We start from the raw sequence: 27,324 nt of genomic DNA on the forward strand, positions 1-27,324 counted from the left end.
CATCAGCAAAAGGCACTGAGTAACAACAACAAAAAAGACATTTCTATTTTGTGTGCAATAAAATGATTATTTAATGATAGCGTAAATATCACAAATGGAGCATCTTTTTTTCATAGCTACAATCATCCTAACATTTGCGTGCATGACTGCACAAACACACAGAGAGACCATATGTATTTACCGCAACAACAGATCAATTGTTGTAATTATTTTTGTATTAAAAAAAACAAGCCAGTGAAACAATCCCATTCTTAAAAAAATACAAATAATGAAGCCATGAAATGATGCGCATATGCATGTTTACATGTTGTAGGGTTTATCATGCTACCTAAGACCTGTTGGAAAACCAATTATCTGTCATGCAGTGAGGCGGGCTGCTGAGTTTGAAAGAGACTGAAATCAATATCTTTGCACTGGAAGAAACATTTCCTGTCATGGAGGCAACAAATCTGAGCCAAGCATTTGCACTAATGTTGGCATTTACAGTGACATTCAACTCTATTGCACATGAAGAGATGTCTTCTCCCCCCTCCTGGTCCTGACTTTGACAAAACCCTCTAAACAAATAAAGAGAGAGTTACAGGCACAGATTTCAATCAGCAGAGCAAGTAAAAAGTCTAACATCATGCTGCAGGGCACTGATTTGTTTGTGTCACTCTGAACTGTGGTGAAGAAAACGAATATAAAATGCTTGCCATTTCACGGGCAAATTCAAAATGGAGACAGCTACTCTATGTGTCATGTTGTAGTCATATTCTTGAAGCCGCCGAACCACTGCATCTGGGCTGTTTTTCATATACTGAAGGAAAAAGTTGACATTGTGAAATAAAGGTGAGAGACTTCGTCATCGTTGATGAAGCTCCTCGACTAGTGTGTCCTGCAGCAGTCAGCTGTCCACCCACACACAAACGCAGCTAACCTGGGCCTTGTGCAGATTATAGAGAAAACTGCAAACAATCCTGTATGACATGCAGTATAGATAACTATTTAGTTTCAAACGTATATATATTAACTTTTTATAAATTATGTCTAGTAACATTACCACATATTGGACAAATTTAAACTTTTACTTGATGACGGAGCTAGATAAAAAGTCACATGATCACTATAATTGTTACACTTTATCCTGAGGAGAACATGAATGTCTGGACCAAATATCATGGCAACTAATAAAATAAAAACCCCTTGACGTATCCATACCCACATTCCACCCGCATATTCATAACATATTCAATATGTGAGAACAAACGCAAGCAAGGCACAATGCCACAAATCACCTCAACCATTTATCTCCTCTGCATGTGGCTCAGAGAGCCCAAGATTAAAGGAATTACATTAGTTGATGCAAGCTTATTTCAAATTTTGAAAGCTTGTTGCTCTGTAGCACCTGTGCTCCACCCACATGGCACATTTGATCATTTCTGAAACCTGTTGGGTTTAAAAGTAAAAAGGGTGAGCCACAGGGAGACTGCATGATGTTCAAGTGGTATAATGGTTCTGCCTTTTATTGGGCTCATGTCGTGTTGCTATCTGCAATTGCTGTAATGAAGACAGACCTAATTATCTCAGCAGACAGAACTCCACTCTAAACAGGACTCTAATTATGGCCTAAATGCTGCTCTCTTACAGTCCAGTGTCACACCCAGGAGTTATTTGAGGGGTGGGGGGGGCTGCTGCTGTCCATGCATACTTACAAATACACACACACACACATCCTGAGGCCTCAGTGTGCCCAGCTGTTCTGATGCTCTTCTGTGCAGGCATTATGGTCTAGTGGCAGGGATTATAACATGACAACATAGTCTGCCCCCCTCTGACCGGTGAAAGCCTTGCCTATCATCTGATTAATTAATCACAACTCCAGATGTCACTTGAGCAGCATTGTGATTTGTATTAGGAAGAACATTGCACCGATATTTTACAGGGAAATCCCACTGAAATCCTAAAAACCACATGTATCTCAGCAAAAAAACCCAAAAAGACAATCATGAAATAATGTTGTAACCAACAAAAAGGGCAGCAGGGCCGTTTACGAACAGATTATTCCATCAGTGGTCCCATTCTGAGCAAACTCATTTTGAATTCATGAATGTAAAATAATTGCAGATTTATCCTCTCTTGTAGATTGTGTCAGCGGTGAGGCGCAGATAAATTAAACGTCATGTTTCTAAATTCGGACTGACGAAGAGTAAGCTGCTTGTGCAGTGACCTTGATTGTAGGTATTGAACATCCTAGTGAGGAAAGCGGCTAGATAACAGGCACGTATTTGGCGTACAAAGGAATATGGTGACGCAGAATTGGTGTTGGCTAATGAGTGCAGCCAATATGCAGTCACACAGCACAGTGAGACACGAGTAAGGGAACTGGCATCATCAATGAAGCAAAGTGCAACACTTACCTCTCTTATTGTCACTAACAGGTGCAGTGAAGATGGCAACATGCACATGCAAAATGTCTGCACAGTCAGTTCTTTGAGGTGGCTTATGTGATGGTTTTCTTCTGGAATAGAGAGGAGAAGAGGACATATGTGGGAGATAAATGCATCTGTGCACTGAAATTTGTAATACTAATGTCTTTAAAAGAGTCCAGAATTTTTAATCCCCCTAAAACAAAGATGAAATCCAATTGTATCCAGGATAAATTTATAAAGATTACGTCTTGTAGAGGCTTGGGTATATTTGTAAATATGAATCAGAAAATTGAACAAGACGAGAGAACATACAGTGCAGCATAATGCATGTTATCCACATCAGATGTGGTGAAACACAAAAGGAATATGAAACACACAATGAATGATGTTAGGGTTTATATCCCTCCAGAGAGCAACAGTATGGCCTTAAACTACAACAACGGGACATGCAGTCAAGGTCACTTTGCTTACTAATGATCACTCGAGACTCGGTCTCTGCGAACATGTACTTTAAAGGCCACATGAGCACATTATTGATGCTGCCAGCACATCTAATAAGAATATGCCTTTACTTTATTATTACTGCTCCTGAAAAGAGCTGTGTTATGTTGTATTATTTACAACCTGTGGACATTTATCTTTGACCATACCACGCACAGCTCTACCAGAAACCTGGAATCACAATAATCCACTGTTGCGTAGCTTCAGGGTCAGGCAGCTATCTGAAGTCTGCCTATAGGAGAGTCTATATTTGTCTATGTGACAGTCCAATTCTCCACAGACCTGCAGGGGAATGTGAAAAATACAATTTTGGGGGGAAAAGCGAGAAAAAAGACAGTATGCCTACCTACAACAGCTTTAATTATTAATTTCAGGGGAACTGAAAATGTTATTTTGATGTGTTTTGTCCATTTCACGGTCAGTCATTCACAAGCCAGGTTACTGCTATGCATGACCAGAGAGATGACAATATCTTGCAGAGATAACATGGTAGACACAGACAAATGAAGTGATGAATAATGGTGAATTGTTAAGGTGTCGTTTTTGGAGAAATTCAGCTGATTTAGTAAGTTACATTGTTTAGAAATAATCCTGAATGATTCTCATCCTGTGAACTCTGTCAATGCCAAAATTTTCTGTTTTCTGAAATATACATGCTGGGATGTGAAATAAATATTGCGTGTGATACGCAAGACTGCATCTTTGGCTAAAAACAGCCTGCACTGGAATACTGTGTCTCAGCTTCTATTACACGAAATTGATTTTTTTTTTTTTTTTTCTAAATCTGCAGCCTAGACAGAAACTTTATCTTCTGGGAACAAAGTGTGATTGTAAAGCTGAGCTGAGAGAACACCTCAGGAAATGAACATTCACACAAAAAGAGATGATTCTTGCCACGAGAGCCTGAGACCGCAGCTAGCGCACTGTCACCTGCACATTTTAATAAGACCCGACAGCGCCCTCTTGTGGTCTACATGGGGCGGTGCAGATCACCATAAGGAAAACAATTAATCAGAATAAAGTCGCTTCGACAAGGTTGATTTTATGTATTCCTTTAACAGGATATTGATCTTTCATAGCAGTTGAAATGACATGTGTTTGAGCTTTCTACAGCGTCCAAAGACGCTTCGGCGTGAGCTACGGTATTACTGTGCATTCATGTGTTGTTGGAATAATCGGAAAAATGATTTCCCGACTGGGGAAATTCAGGTGAACGTGAAGTCGGAAAACTCGGAAAACTTGGTAGGCTACACAAGTTGCCCAGTGGTTGACTTCATACACGTAGAAACATGGCGGACAAACATGGTTGATGGGTAGAAAGATTTGATTAATGTTGTGGAATAATGTATTGCATATTTTTATAATTTGTAATATGTATTAGTTTATAACTGTTTGTTAGTTTGCTGATCCAGCACCTAGATCCGTTTGTAAAGTTATTTTAATTGCAGTACAAGCAATAGTTTAATGGTTTCAGCGAATGTAACACATCTTTTGTAGCCTACCATCTATGTTGTTTCCAAATTCGGACTTAAAAACACATGAACACGCTGAAGTCACTGAAGTCAGAAGAACGACCATCCGAGGAGCACGTGAATGCACCATTGCAGACCGAGGCGAGAACCCGGAAGAGGATACTAAAACCACAACAACTCGCTCTGATCTCTTCTCAAAACTCGCTTTTAGGAAATAGTAACGGTCTTACATCCGATCTGGTGTAATATCGGACCGGACTTTGGCACCGACAGCTTGTGAGTGATCCGGGTGATGGCTGCCGTGTCGCTTCTGTAGCCGAGCTGCTTCTGCCTCATTGAAACGCTGAAAACAAACCTTTAGCTAGCTCCTGGGCAGCTGAAGAAGATGCCCGCTCGTAACGCCCTTTCCGACGGGAACAACAAAGTCAGGTACTCCCGGTTAGCCACTGATGATGACGGCTACATTGATTTACAGGTGAGACGTATTGCATAATGCAAAGGTAACCCCCTATAAGCCCAGTTTACCTACACAGCTTGTTTGATTTTATCTAAGTGAGCTATGTTGGATGAAGATCGGGTCTTAATGTTTAGGGGAGGGGAGGAAAGCAAACTCAATCAGTTGTTCTTAGGCATTATGATATCATTGATCTGGATCAACAACAATAGCCTTATTCTGTGATTTCAGACTGAAGCAAATAGTTCACCCACTTCTAAAAGTTAATTTAATGACAGCAACTCTGGTTCATCATATACATTGGCAAACAATAAAGAAATGAGAACAAGAAGAGGAATAATAATAATAACACATACATACATACACACACACACACACACACACACACACACACACACATATATACACATATATGTATATATATGTGTATATATATGTATACATATAGATACTTAAATACACCTACACAAAACACAATGAAATCTAATTAAACAAACAAACTTGCCTTCTTTTCCAACTCTTTAAAACAAAGTTTTCAAACTTAAATACATCATAGATAAATGGTGAAAACCAAAATATTTCAGGGATTTGTCCCATAACTTCCAGAAAAAAAAATCGATTCACTTATGTGATGTGTACAGTACAAAAAGAAATGGGATTCACATAGTTAATTCATAGCTCACACACTCTGTTTTCCTCTGGAATATTTTTGAATCGGCCAACCTCAATGTCCAGAGGCAGAATCCCAGCTCTCAGCTGTGCAATCAAGGTTCTCTGGCTTCTAGATAAATGAGATGTAACGTATAATTCGGGAATAAAGTTCTGTTTGATATGCATATATGTCCTTATCTTTGGCTTTAGCAAGATATTTTCAGAGAGTTAATATCACAACTTAAATAATTCCTGTAGATATACAACATATCCACATCCTCGAAGATAGAATAAATCTCTTTTGCCCATGGAGACCGGTGAGCTTTACTCCCCCAACATGCTCTCTTATTTACACTGTTCTCTGTCATTTTTATTAGACAGTTCCACAGTCGTATCATTTCACATTTTCTCTGTACTGACGCCCATGTCTCCCTGAATTACTAGGATCAGAGCAAATTTATGACTTTGGTATTGCACTTCCATAACACTGGAGGATTACCTGACTTTTACTACCTAGTATGGGTCAAGCTCCAAAAACTACACTACATTTCCCACAATACAACTTGATATTATATGAATTATTGAAAAGCAATAAATAGCAACAAGAGGTTCTTAGATTTGAATGCACTCTTTACGTAAACTGAGTCTATATTTTGAGCAACAGACCAACCTATATATTAGAAAATATCTCTACAATACTAGAAAAAGGTGGTCTGTTCCTTCTACTTTCTGCATCACAAACTAAATTAATTAACTACATGTGAAAAATTTTACACAAAATACATCCAACATGTATATTTTAGGATGTCTGTATGCTGATGGTAAATGCAGCTTCTGCAAGACAGAGCAAGAAAGTATTGTTATTAAATTTCCAAAAGACTTTGAGAATTGTATATTGTGCAAAACCAATGCGATTATCACTGAGTGGAAAAATATTGTTGCTTATTTTGAATGTAATAACAATGTATGCACTCTTAACTTTTTTATTTTATGTGGGGGATTTCATATTCATAAAGCATTCAATTTCTTTATTGAACCCCATCTTTTTGATTGTTTCTAATTGAAATAAAATGTTTCATAGAGTCTCATAAATATGTAACAAATTAGAAATTCATGTCAGTTTGTCTGAAGAAGTGTGTCACCAAAATGATGCAGCTATTATTTTTCTTTTTCATTAAATTAACTGGCATGACTGAATGTTTGTCCACTGTTATAACAAAAAAAATATGCAAGTGTTTTTAACAGGCTGAATGATACTCGCATGACAACAAAAAGTACTTTCTCATAACAGTTTAGTCAATGATCAGCATTTAGTCACAAGGACTGTGATGCATAATCAACACATTTGCAACGTAATGTAATGTTGAGGAAAAATAAAGTGAATTTAATCGAACGTTTCTTTCAGCGTTTCATTGCAATATTCCGTCATTCTCTTGCGTGCCGCCAAGAGAGTGCCGCTCGTATTTCATATAGTCTCATGCGTCACAGGACATAAGTCTCTCTCGCAGACTAATACTTGACCTTTAATTGATACACAGTTGTTCAGCTGCACAATTGTTCATTCATAGTTGTATCAATCTCTAAGAGAAGCTTTCTGCCTCTATCACAACGATAAAGATGACGGAGTATCGTCAGACAGGCCATTTTTTATGCATGAAATAACAGGCATTCATAATAATTTCCAGTTACCCATGTAACATGACAGTTTCATAGCTCATGTAGTCACCGTCCTTTGATATAAAGTGGCTTGTCAGCCAGTTATGGACTAATTTTGCCTGTCCAGTTCAGTACATGAGTGGGGAAAACAGGCACTGCCACAGAAAACCTGCTGTTTCAGAGAAAAGTGTTTTTAATTAAGTATTTCTCCTCCTATGCAGTTCAAAAGGAGCCCACCCAAAGTCCCATACAAAGCCATAGCACTGGCCACAGTCCTCTTCTTAATCGGCTCTCTGTTAATCATCATTGGCGCCCTTCTCCTGGCTGGATACTTCGGAGTCACTGTGAGTTTTTACAGTATTCCACAGCACGAACAATATATTTTCCTCCTGTTAAAATAAATGTCTTACTGAGATGTTTTATCTCTTTCAGCACTCAGACCGAACTGTGCCTGTCCTCATCATTGGGATTCTTGTCTTCCTGCCTGGAATTTACCACCTACGAATAGCTTACTATGCATCGAAGGGCTACCATGGCTACTCCTATGACGATATCCCAGACTTTGATGACTGACAAAAACCTCAGTTTATTCCTGTACTCACGTATACTCATAATATTCAGCTTGGGCTCATTTAAATGCGCAGATATCTTGAAAGAAAATTAGTTAGAAATTACCTGCATCCAAATCTGAAGGATTTTGTTGTCATAGGGTAAAATATTCTAGCTAGCTGATGTCAGCCTGCTGTTATGAAGCTAAATCAGTATTAGACATTGTTGGATTTATATTTGTTTTTATTTGCTTGATAAGTTAATAAAACTGTAATTTCATGATTGTCTCTTACTAGTATGATGTCCTTTTTTTGATATTTAGATAATCTATATGCAGAGTGACATTGTCATTACTTTACTCATGTCATACTCATTAATGTAAAATATCAGATTTCAACTGATGGCCACAAAATCCACCCACCTGTTTAATGGTAGAGAAAGCTTATAAAAACTGGATTACAATGAGTGAATTTATAGTGCGATTAAGATAAAAATGTGCAAAGATTTCAGGGTGTAAGACCAGGATACTTGTCATTATATATTGTATATCTTGTCTGGCATCGGGTTTGTCCACAATATGATCAGTATGCTGTATCACACAGTTTGCCTTATCCCCCAGATAATTCTTCCTTACTGTTCAGAGTCCTTCTTTCTTGGAGGATTTCATGTGATTAATTCCAATCCTTTGATCTCCATATGGTGCACCTGGCCTGCGAGAATAAACATTGTCAAACAGGGAAGTTCACACAATTAAGATCCGACGTCCTGTTAACAAGCGTCACCTTTTCCCTTTTATCTTCGATTGACTTCAACATAATTTGGAAGGCAAGGCCCCTGCTTTCATTTCCCTTTGCAGGATAATGTCAAACGTAGAACACGCTGCCAGTAAAGGTTGCTCTTGTACTTAGTATGGTCGATTCAGATGCTTGGCAACGAGCTATTTAAGTGGCTATTTTTAAGGACAACTGCTTGTGTTTTCTTTGTTTCTCTAGCTACCAAATGTGTCCACTCGGTCAGCCACCTGCTACCTGCTACCTGGTATTACTCAGATCAGATCAAACACTTTAATACATCAGCTCATAAACTTTGTGAAGGCTGCTTACCTTTTCAGGAAGCAACTCACACTTGATTGACTGTACTATTCCTGGTATCTACACTTTTATTACCTCAGCAATTTACCATTGAGCAGTCCACTTGGTAATGTGTGCTTTCTAATAACCCTTTCTAATGTTAATTATTACTAAACAGGCTGGTAATATAGTGACATGTGAGATTAACAAACAGTACAAGAAGTATATGGTAATATTTTAGGGATATTACAGTAATTTAACACTGTATGTGCAGTTTCTAACCTAACACAAATCATCAAGGTAAAATCAGTGTGCATAGTGCTGCATAATGTCTGAACTATAGGCTATTTTGTGTGTGTTTCTGTCACTGCATGCACTCTGCATCAATACAAAACTCAGAGCGTCACCCCCTTGTGGTGATGCAGACTTTTGGGCTCTGGATTGGCTGGATTTTAAACTGTAGGGGTAAACAAGACAGCCATGTGTCCCCCTAACCGACCTGCATCCCCATCAGCTCATATGTGACAGTAGAAATTAGACAGTAGTTATTCATCTTTGAATAACTTCCAGCCCATTTTTAGGAGGACGTCAAAAGAAGTGGTAAGATCATGAAAATCTTTGACTGTAAAGTTAATGTTACAAAACTCCCTATCTCTCTTCTGACAAGGCTGACCAGTCATCATTATTATATAACGTTAGGGGGTCACCCAACTTAGTTTAAACTAATATATGACAAATACTTGTTTTCTGTTATATCTGACAGGGTAACCTTGAAAAGAAAGAATTAAAAATATTTGACAGAAGTTTCTCCAAGAACACAGAAATCAATGGGTAAGTTTATGCTAACATTATGAATGAGTCTTCTAACTTAGTTAACGTCAGTCAAACTCAATATTTGGTACGTCTAAGTTCACAAAATAACATCGCCAACTTAATGATGTAGGTATATGGTAATAAATGTATGACTAATATAACGTTAGGGTTTAAGAAGAGAATAGTAGCTGGCTCCTGTCAGCCGTTAGTTAGCTAACGGAAAGCTAACTAGCATTAGCTCAATAGCTTGTAATGTTAGTGTGTTTTGTAAAGGCGGGTTAGTTATGACCGTAGACTTTATATAAACCGTTATGACATAACTAATTTAATGCTAGTTAAATACTAATTTAACTTAGCTTCTCTTCTAACATACAAATTTCATTGGCATGCAGGTTGTTATATATTTTTTGTCAAATATTTTAAGAGAAAATAGACTTTGTTCTTAAGAAGGCCTCTGATTTCCTACAAAAAGGTTTAACGTTAGCGGCTATTATTCATATGGTTAACTTAACGTTACCATGAATATTACAGCAAGGTATGATAAGATCACTGTATTGATTATGTTTACTAGTGGAAAGGTGGTGTGCTTGTGGGTGGTAACGTTAACCCCCAACTAAGTTACTTGCATATGAAATGACAGAAATGATATATTTTATATATATTTTGAATATATCTAACCCGTGGACAAAGTCATGTGTTGTTATTGCATACTATTTTGGACGCTGTATCAAAGGGCTCTCGATCAAACGTGTTTCTGTAGGTGTGCGTTTGCCTTTTGTTAGATTCTCAAGTCTTTCCCACGGAAAGACGCTTTTGTCTGTGGCCCCGAAGTAGCAGCAGCATCAAGTCCCACAGCGACAGGCGGCAAAGTAACGGAAGTCGATTACTGGATCTTCAACATAAAATCCTTTTTGTCAAGAAATTGATTCTCTGACTGTATGTGCTGTGACCACAGCCTTACTCGGTACACTATTAACATCCTTTACAAATATAACTTTTTAGAAATTTGGTTTTCAGACAATTCTGGTTTAAATGTTATCTTGAGTTATTATTTTTGTCAGTTACTGATCTGATGGCTAAAAAGCCTACCTGGCTCTAGATATGAAATGAGAAGATTAGTAGTATGTTACACATAAAGCAATTCACTTCAGAATATTTTCTTAAGACATGACAGTGAACCAGCATGAGCAATACTGAAGACAAGACCCTGAATCTGAAGCAGCTAAATGGAATTCAGCCATAATCATAGTTACGCATCTATTGATTCTTTTTTCACAATCATCGATGATCCATGTAGTCAATAAAATGATGGGAAATACTGAAACTGCCATGGGTGACATATTTAAATTGATTGTTTTATCAAACCCGACAGTTGAAATGTAAATATATTCAATGAACAATGATATGACTACAAATTCTCACCAATGACAAGCAGGAGAAGAGCAAATATTGGTATTTTTCCTTGATAAATCACTCAAACTATCGACGCATAACTAAAATACAAATCTCTCAAAGGTTCAGTATGTCATTTTTAGTGGCATCTACTGGTGAGGTGTGCGAATTGCAACCAGCGGTTCATGGCGCTCCTCGGATGGTCCCATTTCCTGAGTCGTGAAGTTCTTCTTCCAACTTCAGTGTGTGTTCATATCTCTTAAGTTGGAATGTGGAATAAAGCTACTACAAAGATGTGTTGGAGTAGCATTATCAGAGCACATAAACAACATGGCGAATAGGGCTGGACTATAAAACAATAACAATAATTATTGCGTTATATTTTTTTTCAATAGCAATATAACAAGTGTTCAATAAATATTAAATAAATGTTTGATTTTATTCTCTTGAAGCATACACAAATTAGGACTTTTAAGGATTTTCTAGAGGAAAAAGGACTGAAATAAAGCTTTTACTTAATTTTACTCATGCATATTTGCTGACAAAGATTTGATCATAATTGTTTTGAATGTTTTACCTTAGAATTTGTGAAGGGATCCACTGTTTGGCATCAAGTGTTGACAAAAATCAGCCTTAAACTCAAAGGCTAACGATTTGATGCTTATCGAGATAATTATCCACATCCAAAGATATGAAATGTTTTATCCTGGTAACATTTTTGGCCAGTAATTCACTCTACATGGACTACAAACTAACTATCATAACCATATTATAAATTACATGTTAGCAAAATATGTATATGCTGTACGTTATTTTGCACAAATCAAAGTTCTGTATACTTCTTTATCTCCCATTTACACTTTATTTCTCTTTTTGCAATAAAAATTTAAGGAGGAAAAACAAGATTCTGATTATCCCGCTGGCCCCTGTTATGCCGAATTCTGCATGCCTGCCGAGAATTGCATGCACCTTGCCGGTGGTAACACTCTTTTATGCTGAGAAAAGAGGTGGATGCAAATCTCGGCAGGTAGCTTATAACATCTGTTCTGCAGTATTATGCATCCACCTCTTAAGGTCCTTTTCAGACACTTTGCTGTGCTCACTGATCAAACATGGATATCACCACATATTTTTTGCTTAATCTCAAGGAATGCTACTTCTAATTAGTGTAATAAAATATTAACAACTCTAAATGACTGTAAATGTTCATAAAATATGTACTTCAAATCATTTATCACCAAAAGCAGTTTGGAGGTGCATGCAATTCTCGCAGGCATGCAAAATTCGGCATAACACCCCCTCACTTTCCAATCTCTTGTGCTAAATACGTGTGGTCCTCTATTAGTCCAAATTTCTCTTCTTACTTCTAATAAGCCGGACAGTTAATACCACTACTAACGTTACTTCTTCTTCTTTGTAAGTTTTCAACATAGTGACATAGTCGCGCCATTTGTCCGTTTGGGCCCCAGTGTTTGTAGATAGAAATGGCTCATTCTAAATGAGATAAAAACCTAATGGTTCGTTATGTAAGATCTTTATACACCAGTGAAAGCATAACTATGGATATTGTATTGCAGTCATAAATACGACACACTGAACCATTAATTGACTAATCGTTTTAGCACACATTTACACCTTTAACACTAGATATGTTTCCTCTTTTAGCTGGCTTATTGGGCTTGTTGGCCAGCGGGGACTTTTTGAAAGGTGTAACAGGAAGTGTTGAGGTTGTATTCTGTGTGGCTTGACAGTGGTTCAAACAGCGCCTGCAGTAGGAGGAGGGAATGATAATAATGGGAGGAGAGACACGGAGAGAGTATCAACAGCAGGGCTCGAACTAAACGTGCAGTGTGTGCTCTCTTTCTGATGAAACTTGCGCCTGTTTGATGATAAATGTGCACTATCAGAGCCGTTTCTACATAACGTCATTTGTGAAGTTAATTATGAACTCTCACTTTTAAAGGTATTTAAAGTTAAAGGTACTTTCAGCAAGTTCGGACTAAGGCGATTGTGGACTTAAAAGCCAAGGGGTGGAAAGTTTAAATGGACTTTACGCGTGCTGTTGTCGGACTCATGAAGGTTAATGGATTTTATTGAAACTGAAAAGTACTTTTTAGGAAGTCTGATAACCATGGACGTAGAGGATTAATTTAAATTTCTTTTGATCCACGCACGGACTGAAAACAAAAATGTGACCACCTGCGTTTTATCCAACTCGTTGTAATTTTTATTTTTAAAGTCATGTTTCTTTTATTTATTTTTATTTTTTAAATCTGACTCATCTTTGAAGAGAAAGGAATGAACGGTTAAAAGTGGTCTGCATGACGAGTCTAAAAGAAGAGCATCAATGGATTGAAAGATTGTACTTTGAGCTTCAAGTGAAAAAGTGCCTCAAGCAAGGTAAGGAAGGAGCTGTGCAGGCAGAGCGAAACAGCTCCTATGTTTCACTATAACTGCAAAATGTACTGTAGTAACTCTGTGGTACACTGCGGAATCGCGCCTTTGTTTATGTTTAGGGCATCACATGCACCGCTTGTAATCCCTGAATGAGTGTGTTCGTTTTTTCTAATAGCAGGGTACAATATGTTTAACACGCTCTAATGGCCCAAAAGCCTGCTCCCAGGATTAAAATAGTGAGAATAATAGTCAGTCACAAAAATTGTGTTTATTATTATTATTATTCAGGGCTCCCTCCTCTCAGCTGGCGTCGGACCCACTGAGGCAGACAAAAGATGCACCTGTGATATTTTAGAGGAGGTCTGTATGGTGACATGGAGGATTGAGCTCGCTGTAGGGGTGCAGAAATAAAGAGCTTGTGGTTTGGTGTCTGTTTTATATGGACCAGACAGTTCATTTGCCTGCTGCTCCACATGGTGCAAAGTGCTGGACAGAATCCAATTTGAGCTGTTTTGTACAGAGGAGCCTGTGCTTTTACATGAGATATATATACTCCCTGCTCTAGTGCTCCCTTTCCTTTGTTTTTGTTGTGCTTGTTGATACTGATTGGTGAGAACAGAGGCACACATCCCACAGTGTTTGCTATCATAAACATAGCCTAAGCTTTGTTCATTAATCAGCTTGTAGGTTGTCAAAGGTTTTAGTCACCTTTTACATTAAAAATATATTTCCAGTCTGGTCCTTATGGCAAGCACTAAATTACAATATGATTGCTTTTGCATTATTTACAGGGTTACAGCTACGTTTAAGAAGCAGTTTTGCATTTTTTATTCCAGAGACCTTTAAAGAAAATGTTGAGCATATCATCCATCCATTCATCAAAGTTTATGTCAGATACCAGCTCAGGTGTCATTTAACACAGTAAAATCCAACATATTTGAACATTTAGTTATTATTACGTACATTATTCCAAACACTGTGTGGCCAACTGTGCCCTGCAGGCAGATAGTCAAACTGGAGGAAATTGATTGTATTGAGAAACAAATTATTAATGAGTTGAAAGTGGTTACCCCAAAGTGCTGTGCTATTAGTGATACACTCATACAATGAATGCATGTCAGTCACACTATGTTGATGATCATGGGGTACCAAAGAATATACAAAAACGCAAAAAAAAAAAAAAAAAAGGCAATAATCAACAATTATTTACCCAATTGCCCGGGGCAGTTAAATCTAGCAAGTCACCAGCCCGTTTGGACAAGTGGTAAAAAATAATTAAACTCAGCTAAATCCGGAGCTTTACCAGGCAATTGAAGAAAAAAACATTAACGTTGAGCCCTGCATGTAAGTGAATAAATGTCATAAACCACTGCTAAGGGAGATTAGAGAAAGTGCCTAATGATGTTGAAGGGCCATGCAGTGAACCATAAATCACCACTGTATGTTTTATGTCTCATTTGTGTAAGTGGCCTGTCTGAAAGAGCCTTTTACATCTGGACAGTAACAGCCGGTTCCTAAGTGAAGAACCATGTCAGTGAACATTTTTTGTGTTAAATATTTAAGGTTTGTTTAGGATCTACAATAACACATCTTATTGATCTTTAAAATACACCCAGTGTCATGCTTCAACAGTGGACTGCAGCTCTTGGGTTTCTTGACCCCCAACTCCTCTCACTGTCGTGTCTTCAAAGTAGCTTTATGGGACTGGCCTTGAGAGTCAGGGACAGGGAAGGACAAAGACTTGGGATTTACAAGACGGATGTTAGTTGCTTTGCTTTCACTCATGTCATTCCCCACTCTTCCGTGACCCCGGGCATAAAATAGGTCCACTCATGCGTGGTGCATATGGGTGATTTATCTTTGTAATTTGCTGCATTGTTTAACTGCTGCAAAATTGCACTGTGTAGTAAAGGTAGCACTGTCCACGTTCCTCTGAGCAAATTTAACACATTCAACCATTGCTCTTTACTCAATATTGTTATAGCTTGTAGCACCATGTATTACCAACCATAACTATGTTAATCCATATACTACTAGGCTTTACCCATCACGAGACTAGGGCTTCCCCCCTGTGCCCATTGTGTGCCCAGCTCATTTCCTTTGGTTAGAGTAAATGTCAATACAGATACTAAATTGGGTTGCAGTGCCAGGGACAACATCCACAAATTGATTGCTGTGTAGGCTGGTCCAACCAGTCAAGGTTGTATTGAGTTGGTTTACAACCAGGCCCTGTGTTTATAACTGGTTCACATGTACTATTTGTGCAGATTTGTTTGTGCCTCTGTGTGATACTGCTTTGTTCATCTGTGAAAGTTTCTGCTCGTGTAACACTTAGAGTTCCTGCGACAGGCTGGTTTGCACTGAGGCTACGGCCTCTGTCAGGATTAGCAAGGATTACTAAGAGAGTAATGCTACTTCTCATTGGGCCTGTATCTGCTGCTAACATGATGGCTCTGGTACTAAGGCATAACACACACCCACAGACACAAGGTCAAAAGTTAAATTTTTGTGTTGGGTTTTCTGTGAGTGTTAGAGAAGCCATTAGACTCAAAAGAGAGACTTGCCAAGTGCACAAGATAGCTAAAAAGATTACTGTGCTGCTTGTGTTAACTCCTGCGCTTTGTAAACCATTACACTGTGCATCCTGACTTTTGCATTATTCAGATCAGTTAATTGTAGTGGGATTCGGAGGAGATGCGTATGAAGAGGTCAGGCTTGCCAGCTGTTGTCGCTGACAGCTTGGAGTCAGCTTCTTACCTGCATTCAACACAAGAACACATCCATCCATCTAAATGCTGATTCTGGAAACACCTCTGAAGGGTATTACATAATTCCACATTGGTTTAAATGATGGTTTGAGTCTCAGATTTTCTGATTAAATTGGTACTGAAATAGTCTGCCTTTGTAAAGTTATTGCCAGGCAGTGGAGATGAGAAAAGCAAACAGAGGTGTATCTGTGATCACTGATACACTACTAGCTGCATTATACTGAGTCATAGTCCACATTTTGTGGCCTGGGTTCTCCATAAGTGTGGACAGCACAACCTGCTAGCTCTACAGCAAATAAACCGACGTTGATGGACTCCCAGAAAGCAGAATGATCTAGTGTTTAGGGACTTTTATTTACCAGTGATTGATCACTGCACAGCCAGATGACAGAGTGTCCTTGATTTGTCTCACCTGTTTGATCTCTTGATTTAATTACACTATTAACACTCGGAGCAGAAGGGTAGGATTAGTCTGGCTGTTACAACTGTACGGTCCAGAAGGCTAAGTCATGACTAGATCTAAATCAATTTGTGTCATTGAAATCCAGCGAAACATCGGACCAGTTGGACGTGCTGTCCGCACATGTTACATAGTGATGAGGCAGGAATCGACTGTGGGTTTCCCCCCCCCCCCGGTATACATTGATAACTTTTTCTGAACCAATGATGTCGTTACTTTTTACATTTGAAAACCACACCCCAGTTACCTCGTTATTAGAGCGGCAAAGTTCTGTCTATTTCACTGGGGATGTCCGTCCGCCTTTTCACAAGTTCATTTCAAGTGAAGGAGGGAAGCACTGTGATATTGTCATTGATTCTGTAATGTCATTGTGTCTCGATATGCGACTCAGTGTGCGCCTTGCAAACTGTTGTTAATAATGTCCACCTTCCTTCAGATACCCTTGTGAGTATTACACCCCTCTCACCTCTCACATGCAAAAGTATGTATGGCACAGTCCATGTTCTGACAACAACTGCAGCCTGTTGCACTAGCTGTGTGTACGTTTAAATGTTGCCTAGTTATAACGTAAATTATTGCTGAGTTGTGATTTATGTATTACTAAAATAAAAGCAGTTGCACCTTAAGGGTGGTGATGGCGCAATGGATAAGACACATGCCTTTGGTGTGAAAGACCTGGATTCAATCCCCCACTGTGACCCATCCATTGTGTCCCTGAGCAAGACCTCTGTCATAAATAGCAATTGTAAGTCACTTTGGATAAAATGTAAATGTAAGTTACAGCATAACTCAGAAGTAATAACTAAATAGTTACTCATGCCCCAGGGTTGGTGTAAATCAGAAAATGTCTCACTAATGGTAAAACTGATGATGTTTAATGATATATTTTAATATCGATCTAGCTTACTACAGTGTGCTATAATGCCAAGTGGCCCATGCTAGCCGGAAAGCAAATGCCATGACAGTGGAACTCTTATCTTTGATTGTTTATTGGCCGCCAAGTAATCGTTGTGCAAACAATTTTTGTAGCTGATTAAGTTATAAACTAACTAGTAGTTACTAAACCTCTAGCAACGACTTTACGCCCTTATTTAGGAGAGAACTTACACATAGCTGGTGCAACCTAGTGCTGGGCTCCTTTTGAGGCCCTCTTTGTGTACATGTTCAATTAAATGGCCCCTTGCTCTGCTCTGCTGCCTGCGGAAATAACCTGGTTGTCTTCCGTCTACTCCTGCACCTGCAGACAAAGCCCCCCTCCAGGCTTCCTCTGTAATATGTCGGATCAGTTTGTCTGTCGTCCAGTCACATAATGTGGTGTGGATGCACAAGAGCAGGCAGGAGCGAAGACAAGATGATATTTCTTGAAGTTGTCAAAAGGTTAATTGAGGTCTAGATATGAGCTAGAATTTCAGATATATGCTAGGATTTGTTCATTAGTTTTGTTCTTGTGTCGTTAAAATGACGACAGCCAAGATGATGCGGTGATGTGCAATCACCTCCATCATTTTTTTTCCACTTTGACACACAAATGATTAGACTGAAAAGTTGTTTTGAATCCATTATAAGAGTCCTATTTATTCTGACACCCATACTGAGCGTATAAAGTGTGCTCAGTAGGAGTAATCCTTTCCTCATTACATTACATTGATTCTGTCATGCAAAAACTGCCAACCTGAGCCATTATTCATGCCCCACCACGCTCCCCTCTTCATCATAAAGACAAACCCACTCTAACGTGTTCTCGTCCCACTCCTCTTCACTGCTGGTGTAACATTGTTTTTCTCTGTCTGCTTGTTTTGGAACGGCGCTAAACAAAAGTTATTACAGTGCTTCATGGCCAGCCCCAGCCGTCTCAAGACTGTGTCTGTCAAGTGCAAGGAGATAAATGCATCTTTCGGCTGCTCTGTCCCGGGCTGTTTGTTTACTCAGGTGCAAACATGACTGCCAAGACAGACTAAACGAGTCCGCTGTGTGATTCAATTGTCCAGCGTTTCTGCAGTGCATCTATGGTTGTATCAGCAGCTAATAACCAACACCTACCTCCTTTCCAAGAATAGCCTCCTTCTTGTATTACTTAAATTAACTTAAAGTAATAAGCTGGTATTAGGGGTACTGAATGGAGTGACTTAAGGGGAGGGGGCACAGTCTTTCATTATGTTGAAGGGCACCAACTTAAAGTTGTGCCTCCAATCCAATTTGAGGTAGAGGGCCTCATGAGTTGCTGCAGCTGTTCTCATTGTTCAGACTAAAAAGTAGGCCCCCAATTTGTGTAAGTGGAGTTTCATTTGTGGGGCTCATTATTAGATTAAAACCAGTGGATTTTGCTGGTGCTCTTGCATGTGCTGTTTGTGCATAAAATAGTCAGGTGAACTGCACTTGCTGCAGTTGGCTGCTTGACATCTCCTGTACTTGATGGAGTCTTGAATTCAGTTTCATTGAAGAGTGCTGTTCAGTTAAGTTCCATTTTTAAGCACTGGTAATAGGATAACATCTGGAGTTGGAGAGACACACCGTTCAATATTGCTCGTGTCACCTGTCAATTGCTGTTGGCCTATTTAGAGTGAGACGAGACCTTCTGGATGAGCTGGACCAATCACAAGTGTCAGGTTAATCTGTACATACACTTAAACCCTTGTACAGGTCTTCTCTGTGGACACACACTTGCACACGCACACATACACACTTTGGCCTATGCAGGCGAACCCTCACATGATGCATAGTTTAAGCAATCTCTTGCTTTACTCTCTATTTGTGGCTTGTTGAAATAGCTTATTTGCCTTAATCCAACCAGAGCTCAGACATGCAATTTTCCAGAGGATTAAGTGTTTTCAAAGAATACAGTTATTTATTAACCAAGAAGCATCTGGAAAGTAGTGTAGTTGTTGGATTATGAGGCGATGTTAACTTGAGGGATTACATTTGTCTGCCAGGGGGGATGTGAGGGATGTCCTTGTTCTGCGGTGAAACTGTGGATGGTAAAGAGGAGAGTAAATGGGATGTGTGGTCTTCACTTTCAGGTTGGAAGATGTGTGAAGGAGTGTGACGGACGGCCATGGGACTGGAGAGACGGTGGCTTCAGGCTGTCACCACTGCTGTAGCCATCTGTCTGCTAAGTAAGTATGCTAATGCAAATATGGACCCGCATACATTTACGATGCATTTCCATAATTTGTTTCTTTTTTAGAGTTTTTCTCAAATGGTTACAGGCATTTCTCAGTACTGAGTTGTCTTCGTCAAATCTTTTACAGTAATACTACTCTCAGCAACAACAGTTACTGTAACAAACATATCAAAACATTAAAGATGTTTTTTTAATTGAATAAGTCATCCAAAGCAGCTGGAACTGTCATCTTTTTTGGCTGAGCATTTAGTCGCGTATTGAAATGTGACACAGACAACAAAACAAAGAACTTGTTAAAACACATAAAAACATGAAAAGAAACAGCAACAATTATGTGAACATTCACTCAACATGTGTAAATATGGCTTGCATATGTACAGCACAGATTAACTGCACTGAAAATATTGAAAATATGTTTTGTTTGATCACATTTTACGTGATCACGATGATGGTGTTGCTTCACAATATGTCATTTATCTTTATTCTTTGAAGACTTATTTTGAACCACTTTCTCCACATTATTATTATTATAGAACTACTTTCACTTTTAATTTTGCAAGTCAGGTTTGGATTATCCATCCATCCATCGTCAACCGCTTATTCTGTGTACAGGGTTGCGGGGGGCTGGAGCCAACTGGGCACCAGTCCATCGCAGGACCACTCATAGACAAACAACCACTCACACTCACATCTACACCTAAGGATTTTGGAGACACCAATTAACCTAGCCTGCATGTCTTTGGATGGTGGGAGGAAGCCGGGGCAACCAGGGTTTTGTGCTATAGTGGTGGGTGACGACATTTAACTCATTTTGTTTAAAAACAATTGAAAACCATTCACAGTAGACGCGTAAAGCAGGCTGCATCATGAAGTGTTGTTGAAAAGTGAAATCACGCAAATTATATAAAATTCTTTGTCCAGTCATATCGTGTCATATATTCAAATAATGAATCTGATTGGACTTTTTTAGTTTTTAAGTCAGCCCGTTGTTTTCTTCCATTTGTCTCTGCCGTCTGTTTGCATAGCGTCACCAAAAGTTGCACTAGTCCTACAGTACGTCCCTTGTTTTGGTAAAGCATCGCAAAGCAGTTGGCATATGTTGCCGTTTGGCTGCCAACATACAGTTTGGGTGACACCGTGATGAATCTGGCACAGCTCCCATTGCCTTACATTGGAGAAAGTAAAGAGGAGGGGTTACAGCATAGGCATGAGTGGACGAGAGAGAATGGGGCCAAAATCCAACTTAAATAATATCTGTGGCGGGTGTGGATTTAGATCAATCTGGGATTTCAGCTACCCCCAACCCTAGGCACGCTTCTGTGTGTGCGTGCATGTGTTTGTAAGGGGGGGGGCAGGGGGATTGATTGTGCTGGTCCGCAGACCATGTGTGTACCCCAGGGGGTGGTGGGAGGTCGGCTGGAGAGAGCACAGAGGGTCCTGCTGTCCTGCATCAGAGTACCCCCCCCCCCTCTGAGATTAAAGTAATCACCAGGCCAGATGAGTAGCAGAGCAAACACTGGCACCCAGTTGCGCACACACCCACGAGAGCACATGGCAGTGAGGGAGACAGAGAGAGGAGAGACTGCTCCAGGTGTCACTAATGGGATTGCTGTGTGTGTTTGCAGGCTTTGCGGCTATACCAACTTATGACCAAATGGCACACGATTGTTTTACATGCCCTCTGATGGCTCAGGGAACACCCAGGGGATGTCATAGTCACTGTTCAGCATAAGCATTAATGGATCAGTTGTTAACTTCTTTCAATCTATTTCCCACCAATGTTTCTGCTCTCTCCCCTCCCAACCAAAATATTGCTGGCAATGTTTTATGAACTGCTCTCAGCATAGCTAGCAATTTTCACAGGAATAAATCACGAAAAAAATTCCAGAGAGGTTAATCCAGCCTCTCTGGCAGCTATAACTCTCTTTAAAAGGCCAATATTTTTCAGGCCCTTATAGAGCATGATGTATGTGTTTATTTACATTTTTTACTGTTTATTGCCTTCAGTGTCAAATGTCCACAACCAGTTCCGTGCTTTAACCTGGTGATGTGCTGTTGTCTTTACAGGTGTGTCTCAAGGTGCGGCATCTTTGGTTCGTGCCAGAGAGGGGGGCTCTGCAGAGCTGAGCTGCAGTCTCACTCCTACATCCAAAGAAGCCACCACCCCAAACCTCTTTCCTCTGCATGTGGTGGAGTGGGTGCGCCTCGGTTTCAACGTTCCCGTCCTCATCAAATTTGGAGTGTATGCTCCTCGTGTTCATCCAAACTACAAGGGTAAGATATATTTGGAAGTGTACAGTTACATACTCCTTTTTTTATCTGCAATAACATGGAGGTCCATTCTCTTGGAGTGGACCTGCTGGACCTTACTTTGAATTAATCTTTTTCCTATTGCTTTAGCCATTTGGCTGCACAGAGACCCTAATGTGTGCTTTGAAACCATTTCTCAGTAGACTCCAGGGCTACTTTCATAGCAGTTTGTTTCTAAAAGGATTTAAGAGACTGACCTGCAATTGACAGATTTCTCTAATTATGGTTCAGTAGATTTTAGTGAGGGGAGGGGAGGTTTCCCTGTGGCAACATTTCTCTTTGACCTCAAGTTACATTTGTCCTGTGTGGGAAAATAGCCAGGAGGAGGTTACATTAGTATTTTTGAAGATTTGGGGAGGGGAAGATTGGACGAAACAATAAATGGGTAGTCCTTCAAAACCACAATCCCTGTAATTACTGCTGGTGTTCAGTATGTGTGTTTCGATACTGCTGTTGTAGTGCAGAGAAAAGGGGAAGGGCGAGAATGGATGTGTTTTAATGGAGGCAGTTAAAAGGGGGTGGGGTAGCAAGAAGAAGGGGGGTACCAGTAACGCTGTGCATGGGGGGGATTAAGAGTGTAGGTGGGGCTTGGTGGTCAGATGACAGTGTTTTATTAGTATGCTGAGGGGTGACCCAGTAAAGGGAGATTGTTGTGCTGGAAGAAGGATGGATGAAGCATTGGGAATAATGGGAGTTTTCTTGCTGGAGCCCTATAATCCCGTCATTGTCTACCAGAGGACAAAAGACAAAGAGGGGTATCACAACCTCCCCTTGCTTTGCCAAAGCCAACAGGACTACTAGGACACCCAAAATCCCATACTGTCCCAACTAGGTCACTGAAATGTACAGGGAACCTAGCTTGCATTTGCCGTTTTCATTTGTCGTATTAGAACTTATTTTAAGAGGAGGTTCTGAAGAGAATCACAGCCTCTGGTTCAGAAACAGGCATTGTGACGGCTCGGGAACCGTATTTAAGGTCCACAGGGGCTGAACCACCAACAGGCTGCCTCCAGTGGGCAGTTGGGCTGTGTGTATTTGGCATGTTACGCCATTAACCATGTCATTGTTTAGGGGCAGTCATCTGATGCACAAGCAACCATAATGAAGTAAGCAGCATTGCAGAGATGTAGCTCAGAGTAAAAGATGGGTGTCCCAATATTTTGCCACATCTATGTGTAGTTGTCTGGTGTGGGCTTTTCCCTCTGTCTGCCTCAGATCCTCATATCTCCCCTCCCACTGGAGGCAGATGGCAGCATGTGAAGCGTGTCAGCGCTGTGGGTCTAATGTATTCTACCCTCAAATTAAAATGTTGGGGGATTTCAGATTTAACTACAAGACAGTCAAGTAGGCGGCCATTTCCTGATCTTTGTCTTGGCTTGTTTGAGATCAGGAACAAGACAGCAGGGATGAGACCTGTACTGTTGTTCAAAGCTAAGGTGGATTCGCAACATAATGGCTGTTTAAGGAACCTAAGTAAGGCGTCAGACTTGAATATTTATTACTAAATCTGATCTAGCATATAACTGTTTTTCTGTCCTTCCTTTGATGGACTCTTTGCCTTGCAAATGCTGCACATTTAAGTAGGCTAAAATAAAACATAAAAAGCATTCCAAACACTCAAGTCTGTCCTTGGTCTGCTGCTTCGTCTCAAGCTCACTGACGCTATTGGTAATTTTTAGAAACTGAGATGAAAGAATCAACGCATATCTTGGATGACTATTTCAGTCGTCCATTAAACCAACATTTTTTGATACGATATCAGGTGCATTTGAGATGCTGCTCTGTATTTGAGGAGTGTCACAGCTACAGAGTGACGTTTTTCTGTCGACCCCCTCAGACACCAGTCTGTCTAGGTCTCAGAGATCGTCTCTTGTCTGCTTAGAGTGACTCAGGAAGGTATTAGTACCCCTCATCCCTCTTCCTCTCTATCTCACACCCAGCATGCCCTGCAGGGCTGAACATTAGTCAACTCACAACAAAGAGGAAACAGACGGATAAACTCTGACTGACACACTACTATAGTCTGTTTGAACTGTATTTGTTGAGACAATATGCTCGAGTCTTACACTGTCAGGATGGTTTACTGTTGCTTGGCGAGATCAAATGTCTCCTGTGTGCTGAAGTAAATCAGTAGAGACTGTGTGCAGGGGACTCCGACCTGAGGTTAGAACGACAATGGGCAAACCCCTAGATCTCAGCAGGCCTCTATCACGCTCTCAGTGTGACCTCTGAACACTGGAAGCATTTGTCACACACAAGCACAAGTCACATACACACACACGCTTAAATCTACCGATACACACACATAAACCCTGATCACCCTTATCCATCACGAACCAGTTTTTCCACCATAACTAGACCAGGATGATGTGTGGAAAACAATGACACAATTAAAGCCGAATAGATGGCTGCCACTTGGGAATTTCATGTTCGCCAGCTTAGAGCAGCAGGCCATTACAAAAGCCCTGTTTCCTCATGCCTTAGGTGGTGTCACTGGCCACATTCATATGAAGAGCATGAAATTAGAGTCAGTGTAAATAATTAAAGTTTATTTAGTCGACCAACATTTACAGAGAAAAGTCACAAAGTTCTTTACAAGAGTGTTGTGTAGTGGAAATGTTGTCCAAGTTGGGTTTAACGTTTCATCAACATTGCTTACAATATTTTTTAAAAATATAACAAGCGTATTATTATTGAAGGCACAAAGCACGCTCCAACTGAGTAACTAAAGCAAATTTTAGGCAACTAGCAATCATTAACATTGGCGTTATCGCTTCCTGACCAGAAAACAAAGCTCAAGCTCAGGAAAACAGTTCAAACACCTCTCGTAATCTCACTGGACCGAATTCCATATTTTAAAATACTTTGCTCTGTGGTCGTGTACGAAGGCTAATGCCCACGGTAAGGTGAATGGCCGCTGTAGTGAAATTTGGAACGTGAGCTGTGTGTGCTTGCTGGGCGAGAGGGACAGAGTTAACTGTAATCTATCTCACGACAAAGAGCTATTCATAAGAGGGTTAAACTGATTAGGGAGACAGGAGGATTGAAGAGAGAAATTTGGGGGGGTGGGAGGGCTGAGCTGTCAGAGGCAGGGGGCCGGTCCCAGACTTATGATTGTATTCAAATCAAAACACATCCCACAATGCACCTCTGCCCGACTCTCTTATGCACATACGGATGGACAAAGAAAAGCAGTGCTGATTCTTCTCCAAACAGAATAATCTGTCTTCCTCCATAGTTACCCCTGCTATTGTATCACATGTAATTCACTATACACCATGTATTACTATGTCAGTAAGTAGCAGTGGGAACCCCCAGTGCAAAAATAACATGTTGATACATCAGTTCCTTTTGGACAATAAAAGGCTTGTCCCGGAGCTTCAGTTGGCACTAAACTAAAAAAGACATTGCACGCAAAGAAAGTAATCTTAAATATAACTTAAAATGAACAAGAATTATGTGTGTAAAAGGTATGGGGTGTAAACTGTCCTCAGCTCAGTTGCATTGCAGTTTCACTTGCTGAAAAAGCCTCATCAATCTTGACTTGAAAAAAAAAAAAGGATATCAGAAACCTTGAGACACGGCCAACTCCTGGCCAGTGGCACGGCTCTGAAAGCTGAGTTATTCCTAACCTGCCACCCACTGGGCGAGAACCTGACTCTCGCCAATGAGAAGAGGGTGGTGCGTTTTAGAGGTCCACACAGCAGCGGTGGATTAGCGTTTCCATTTTCTACCCTTGGCTGCTCTGCTGCTCGACCTGTTGAAAACAAGGGCTTATTTTAAGGTGGACTGGAGCTGTCATGTGATAGCTGCCGGAGGAAAAACTGTGAGCAGGAGGAAGAGGGGGTGAAGGACACGAGAAAGGAGCAGCAGCTATTGTTTCAGCCATTCTTGCTGTCCACTGTAGAGTCTAATGATGTTTGTCTCTTGAGGATGACTTGTGGATATTGTGCTAATGTAGAACTAGGGGTAGTGATAGATGTGTCTGCTGGGGAGTTACGGAGCACAGAGGTCAGAAAGGTCAGCCTCTCATTGGTTGTCAGTGGTTTATAGATGCACACAATTCGAGTAACCTCTCCGTAACCTCTGGCTCAATTCCTCATGGATTGAAAACCAAAGTGGGTTTTTACTGATATGGTTGGTAATTTTTCAACATTTTTGCACTGTATCTGTGCATCAGAGGCCATCAGAGAGAAAAGGAACCTTTTTTGTTAACATGCTTTGGGCAGAGCACCTGCTAAGTGCCATTTGAGATTTGATTTGAGCCCAAAGATGCAACATTCAAATTTAAATAATGCAACATTTGTCACACAGCGTCAGCCTTTTGTCTGTCCACAGAGTGAAAGGAAAACAGCCCTTTCTTTTTCGTTTATTCCTCTCGCTCGTCCTTTTCTGCCTCAGCGATACAAGGCTGTTATCTGAACATGTTTTTCCTACATTTGTGATTTTTCAAATCTCTGACAGTAGAAACCGACCCCTCTGTGTGTTTGGCTCCTCAAGGTTTTTACAGGAACTGAATTCAAATCTAAACTTATAGCCCCGGCTTTTCTTCGTCTCATCACTATGGTAACCTGAGTGAATGAAGGGGGGGGGGGGGGGGGGCTGCCGTCTCTTTGTAGTGATGGACAAGAGGGAGGCTACGGGAAAGGGTTAACTGTTCGAGAGCAAAACCAGAATTCCCCTGTGGAGACCCAGGGGGCAGGGCGCTCACCAAATTTTGAAAATCAACATGTATACACCCACGTGCTTCTGAACCCACGAGATCAGGGCAGTGGTCATGGTCAGTCAGAGGTCTGCATTTTAGTCATGTTACAGAAATAACAAGAGGTGCAGTGATCTTTAAGTATCCCATAATATTTTGCCACATGAGGATTAGGTGTAGCCTATGTTAAAGAGGGTTTGTGTGATTTTGCACGTGAAAGTGTTTTTCCTCTTAGCCTGCAGTGGGCTGTTAATTCCATGTCCAATTGGGAAAAGGTTGCATAGGAAATGGGAAGCTCAGGGAGGATCCCTCATAGAGAGATAAAAAGGAAAATGCCTAAAGTTATCCCCACACCTGTTATCATCTGCCTGCACATTTCCCCTCTCCTAGCCTTGCCCAGTTGTTTGAAAGATGCTAACTGAAATGAGAGGCATTCATTTTATGGTGCCTCTAAGTGAGCACCGCCCATCAAACGCTAGTCTGTGTTTTAGGAGGTCAGTCAAACATTAAACCTAACTATTAAGCACAGCAACAGCCCCTGCCAAGAATGCAGGGTTAATTGTTAGCCATTGTTGCCTGTCTTTACTCTCAGTGTGT

The 27,324-nt window shown here is 40.3% G+C and overlaps 2 protein-coding genes and 1 long non-coding RNA gene across 5 annotated transcripts in view; 2 read left to right on the forward strand and 1 right to left on the reverse strand.

Moving 5' to 3' along the window:
• Positions 1-46: 46 nt before the first annotated feature.
• LOC119892192 lies at positions 47-2,764 on the reverse strand. Its single transcript, XR_005442521.1, has 2 exons — positions 2,400-2,764; positions 47-557 (listed from the first exon to the last, which is right to left on the reverse strand). It is a non-coding gene; the product is annotated as an uncharacterized LOC119892192 (long non-coding RNA).
• A 1,742-nt stretch (positions 2,765-4,506) lies between these two features.
• Positions 4,507-7,982, forward strand: tmem230b (transmembrane protein 230b). Its single transcript, XM_038704611.1, has 3 exons — positions 4,507-4,859; positions 7,367-7,489; positions 7,578-7,982. The coding sequence occupies exons 1-3, from the start codon at positions 4,770-4,772 to the stop codon at positions 7,716-7,718; spliced, it is 354 nt and encodes a 117-aa protein (XP_038560539.1). The 5' UTR covers positions 4,507-4,769; the 3' UTR covers positions 7,719-7,982.
• A 1,222-nt stretch (positions 7,983-9,204) lies between these two features.
• igsf9b (immunoglobulin superfamily, member 9b) overlaps positions 9,205-27,324 on the forward strand; it is a 32,600-nt gene continuing 14,480 nt past the window's right edge. For 2 of the 3 annotated variants that reach the window (XM_038704013.1, XM_038704015.1), the window contains exons 1-3: positions 12,780-13,369; positions 19,612-19,707; positions 21,783-21,989. In XM_038704013.1, coding sequence (XP_038559941.1) covers positions 19,647-19,707; positions 21,783-21,989 — 268 coding nt within the window. In that variant the 5' untranslated portion in view covers positions 12,780-13,369; positions 19,612-19,646. Of the gene's footprint in view, positions 9,365-9,527; positions 9,596-12,779; positions 13,370-19,611; positions 19,708-21,782; positions 21,990-27,324 lie in introns of those variants that run through there. The other variant, XM_038704014.1, reaches the window with a different exon arrangement.

This window comes from Micropterus salmoides, unplaced genomic scaffold (genome assembly GCF_014851395.1).
Source record: "Micropterus salmoides isolate LMB-PRFRI ecotype aquatic unplaced genomic scaffold, ASM1485139v1 Ms_hic_scaffold_7, whole genome shotgun sequence".
NCBI classification, from domain to species: Eukaryota; Metazoa; Chordata; class Actinopteri; order Centrarchiformes; family Centrarchidae; genus Micropterus; species Micropterus salmoides.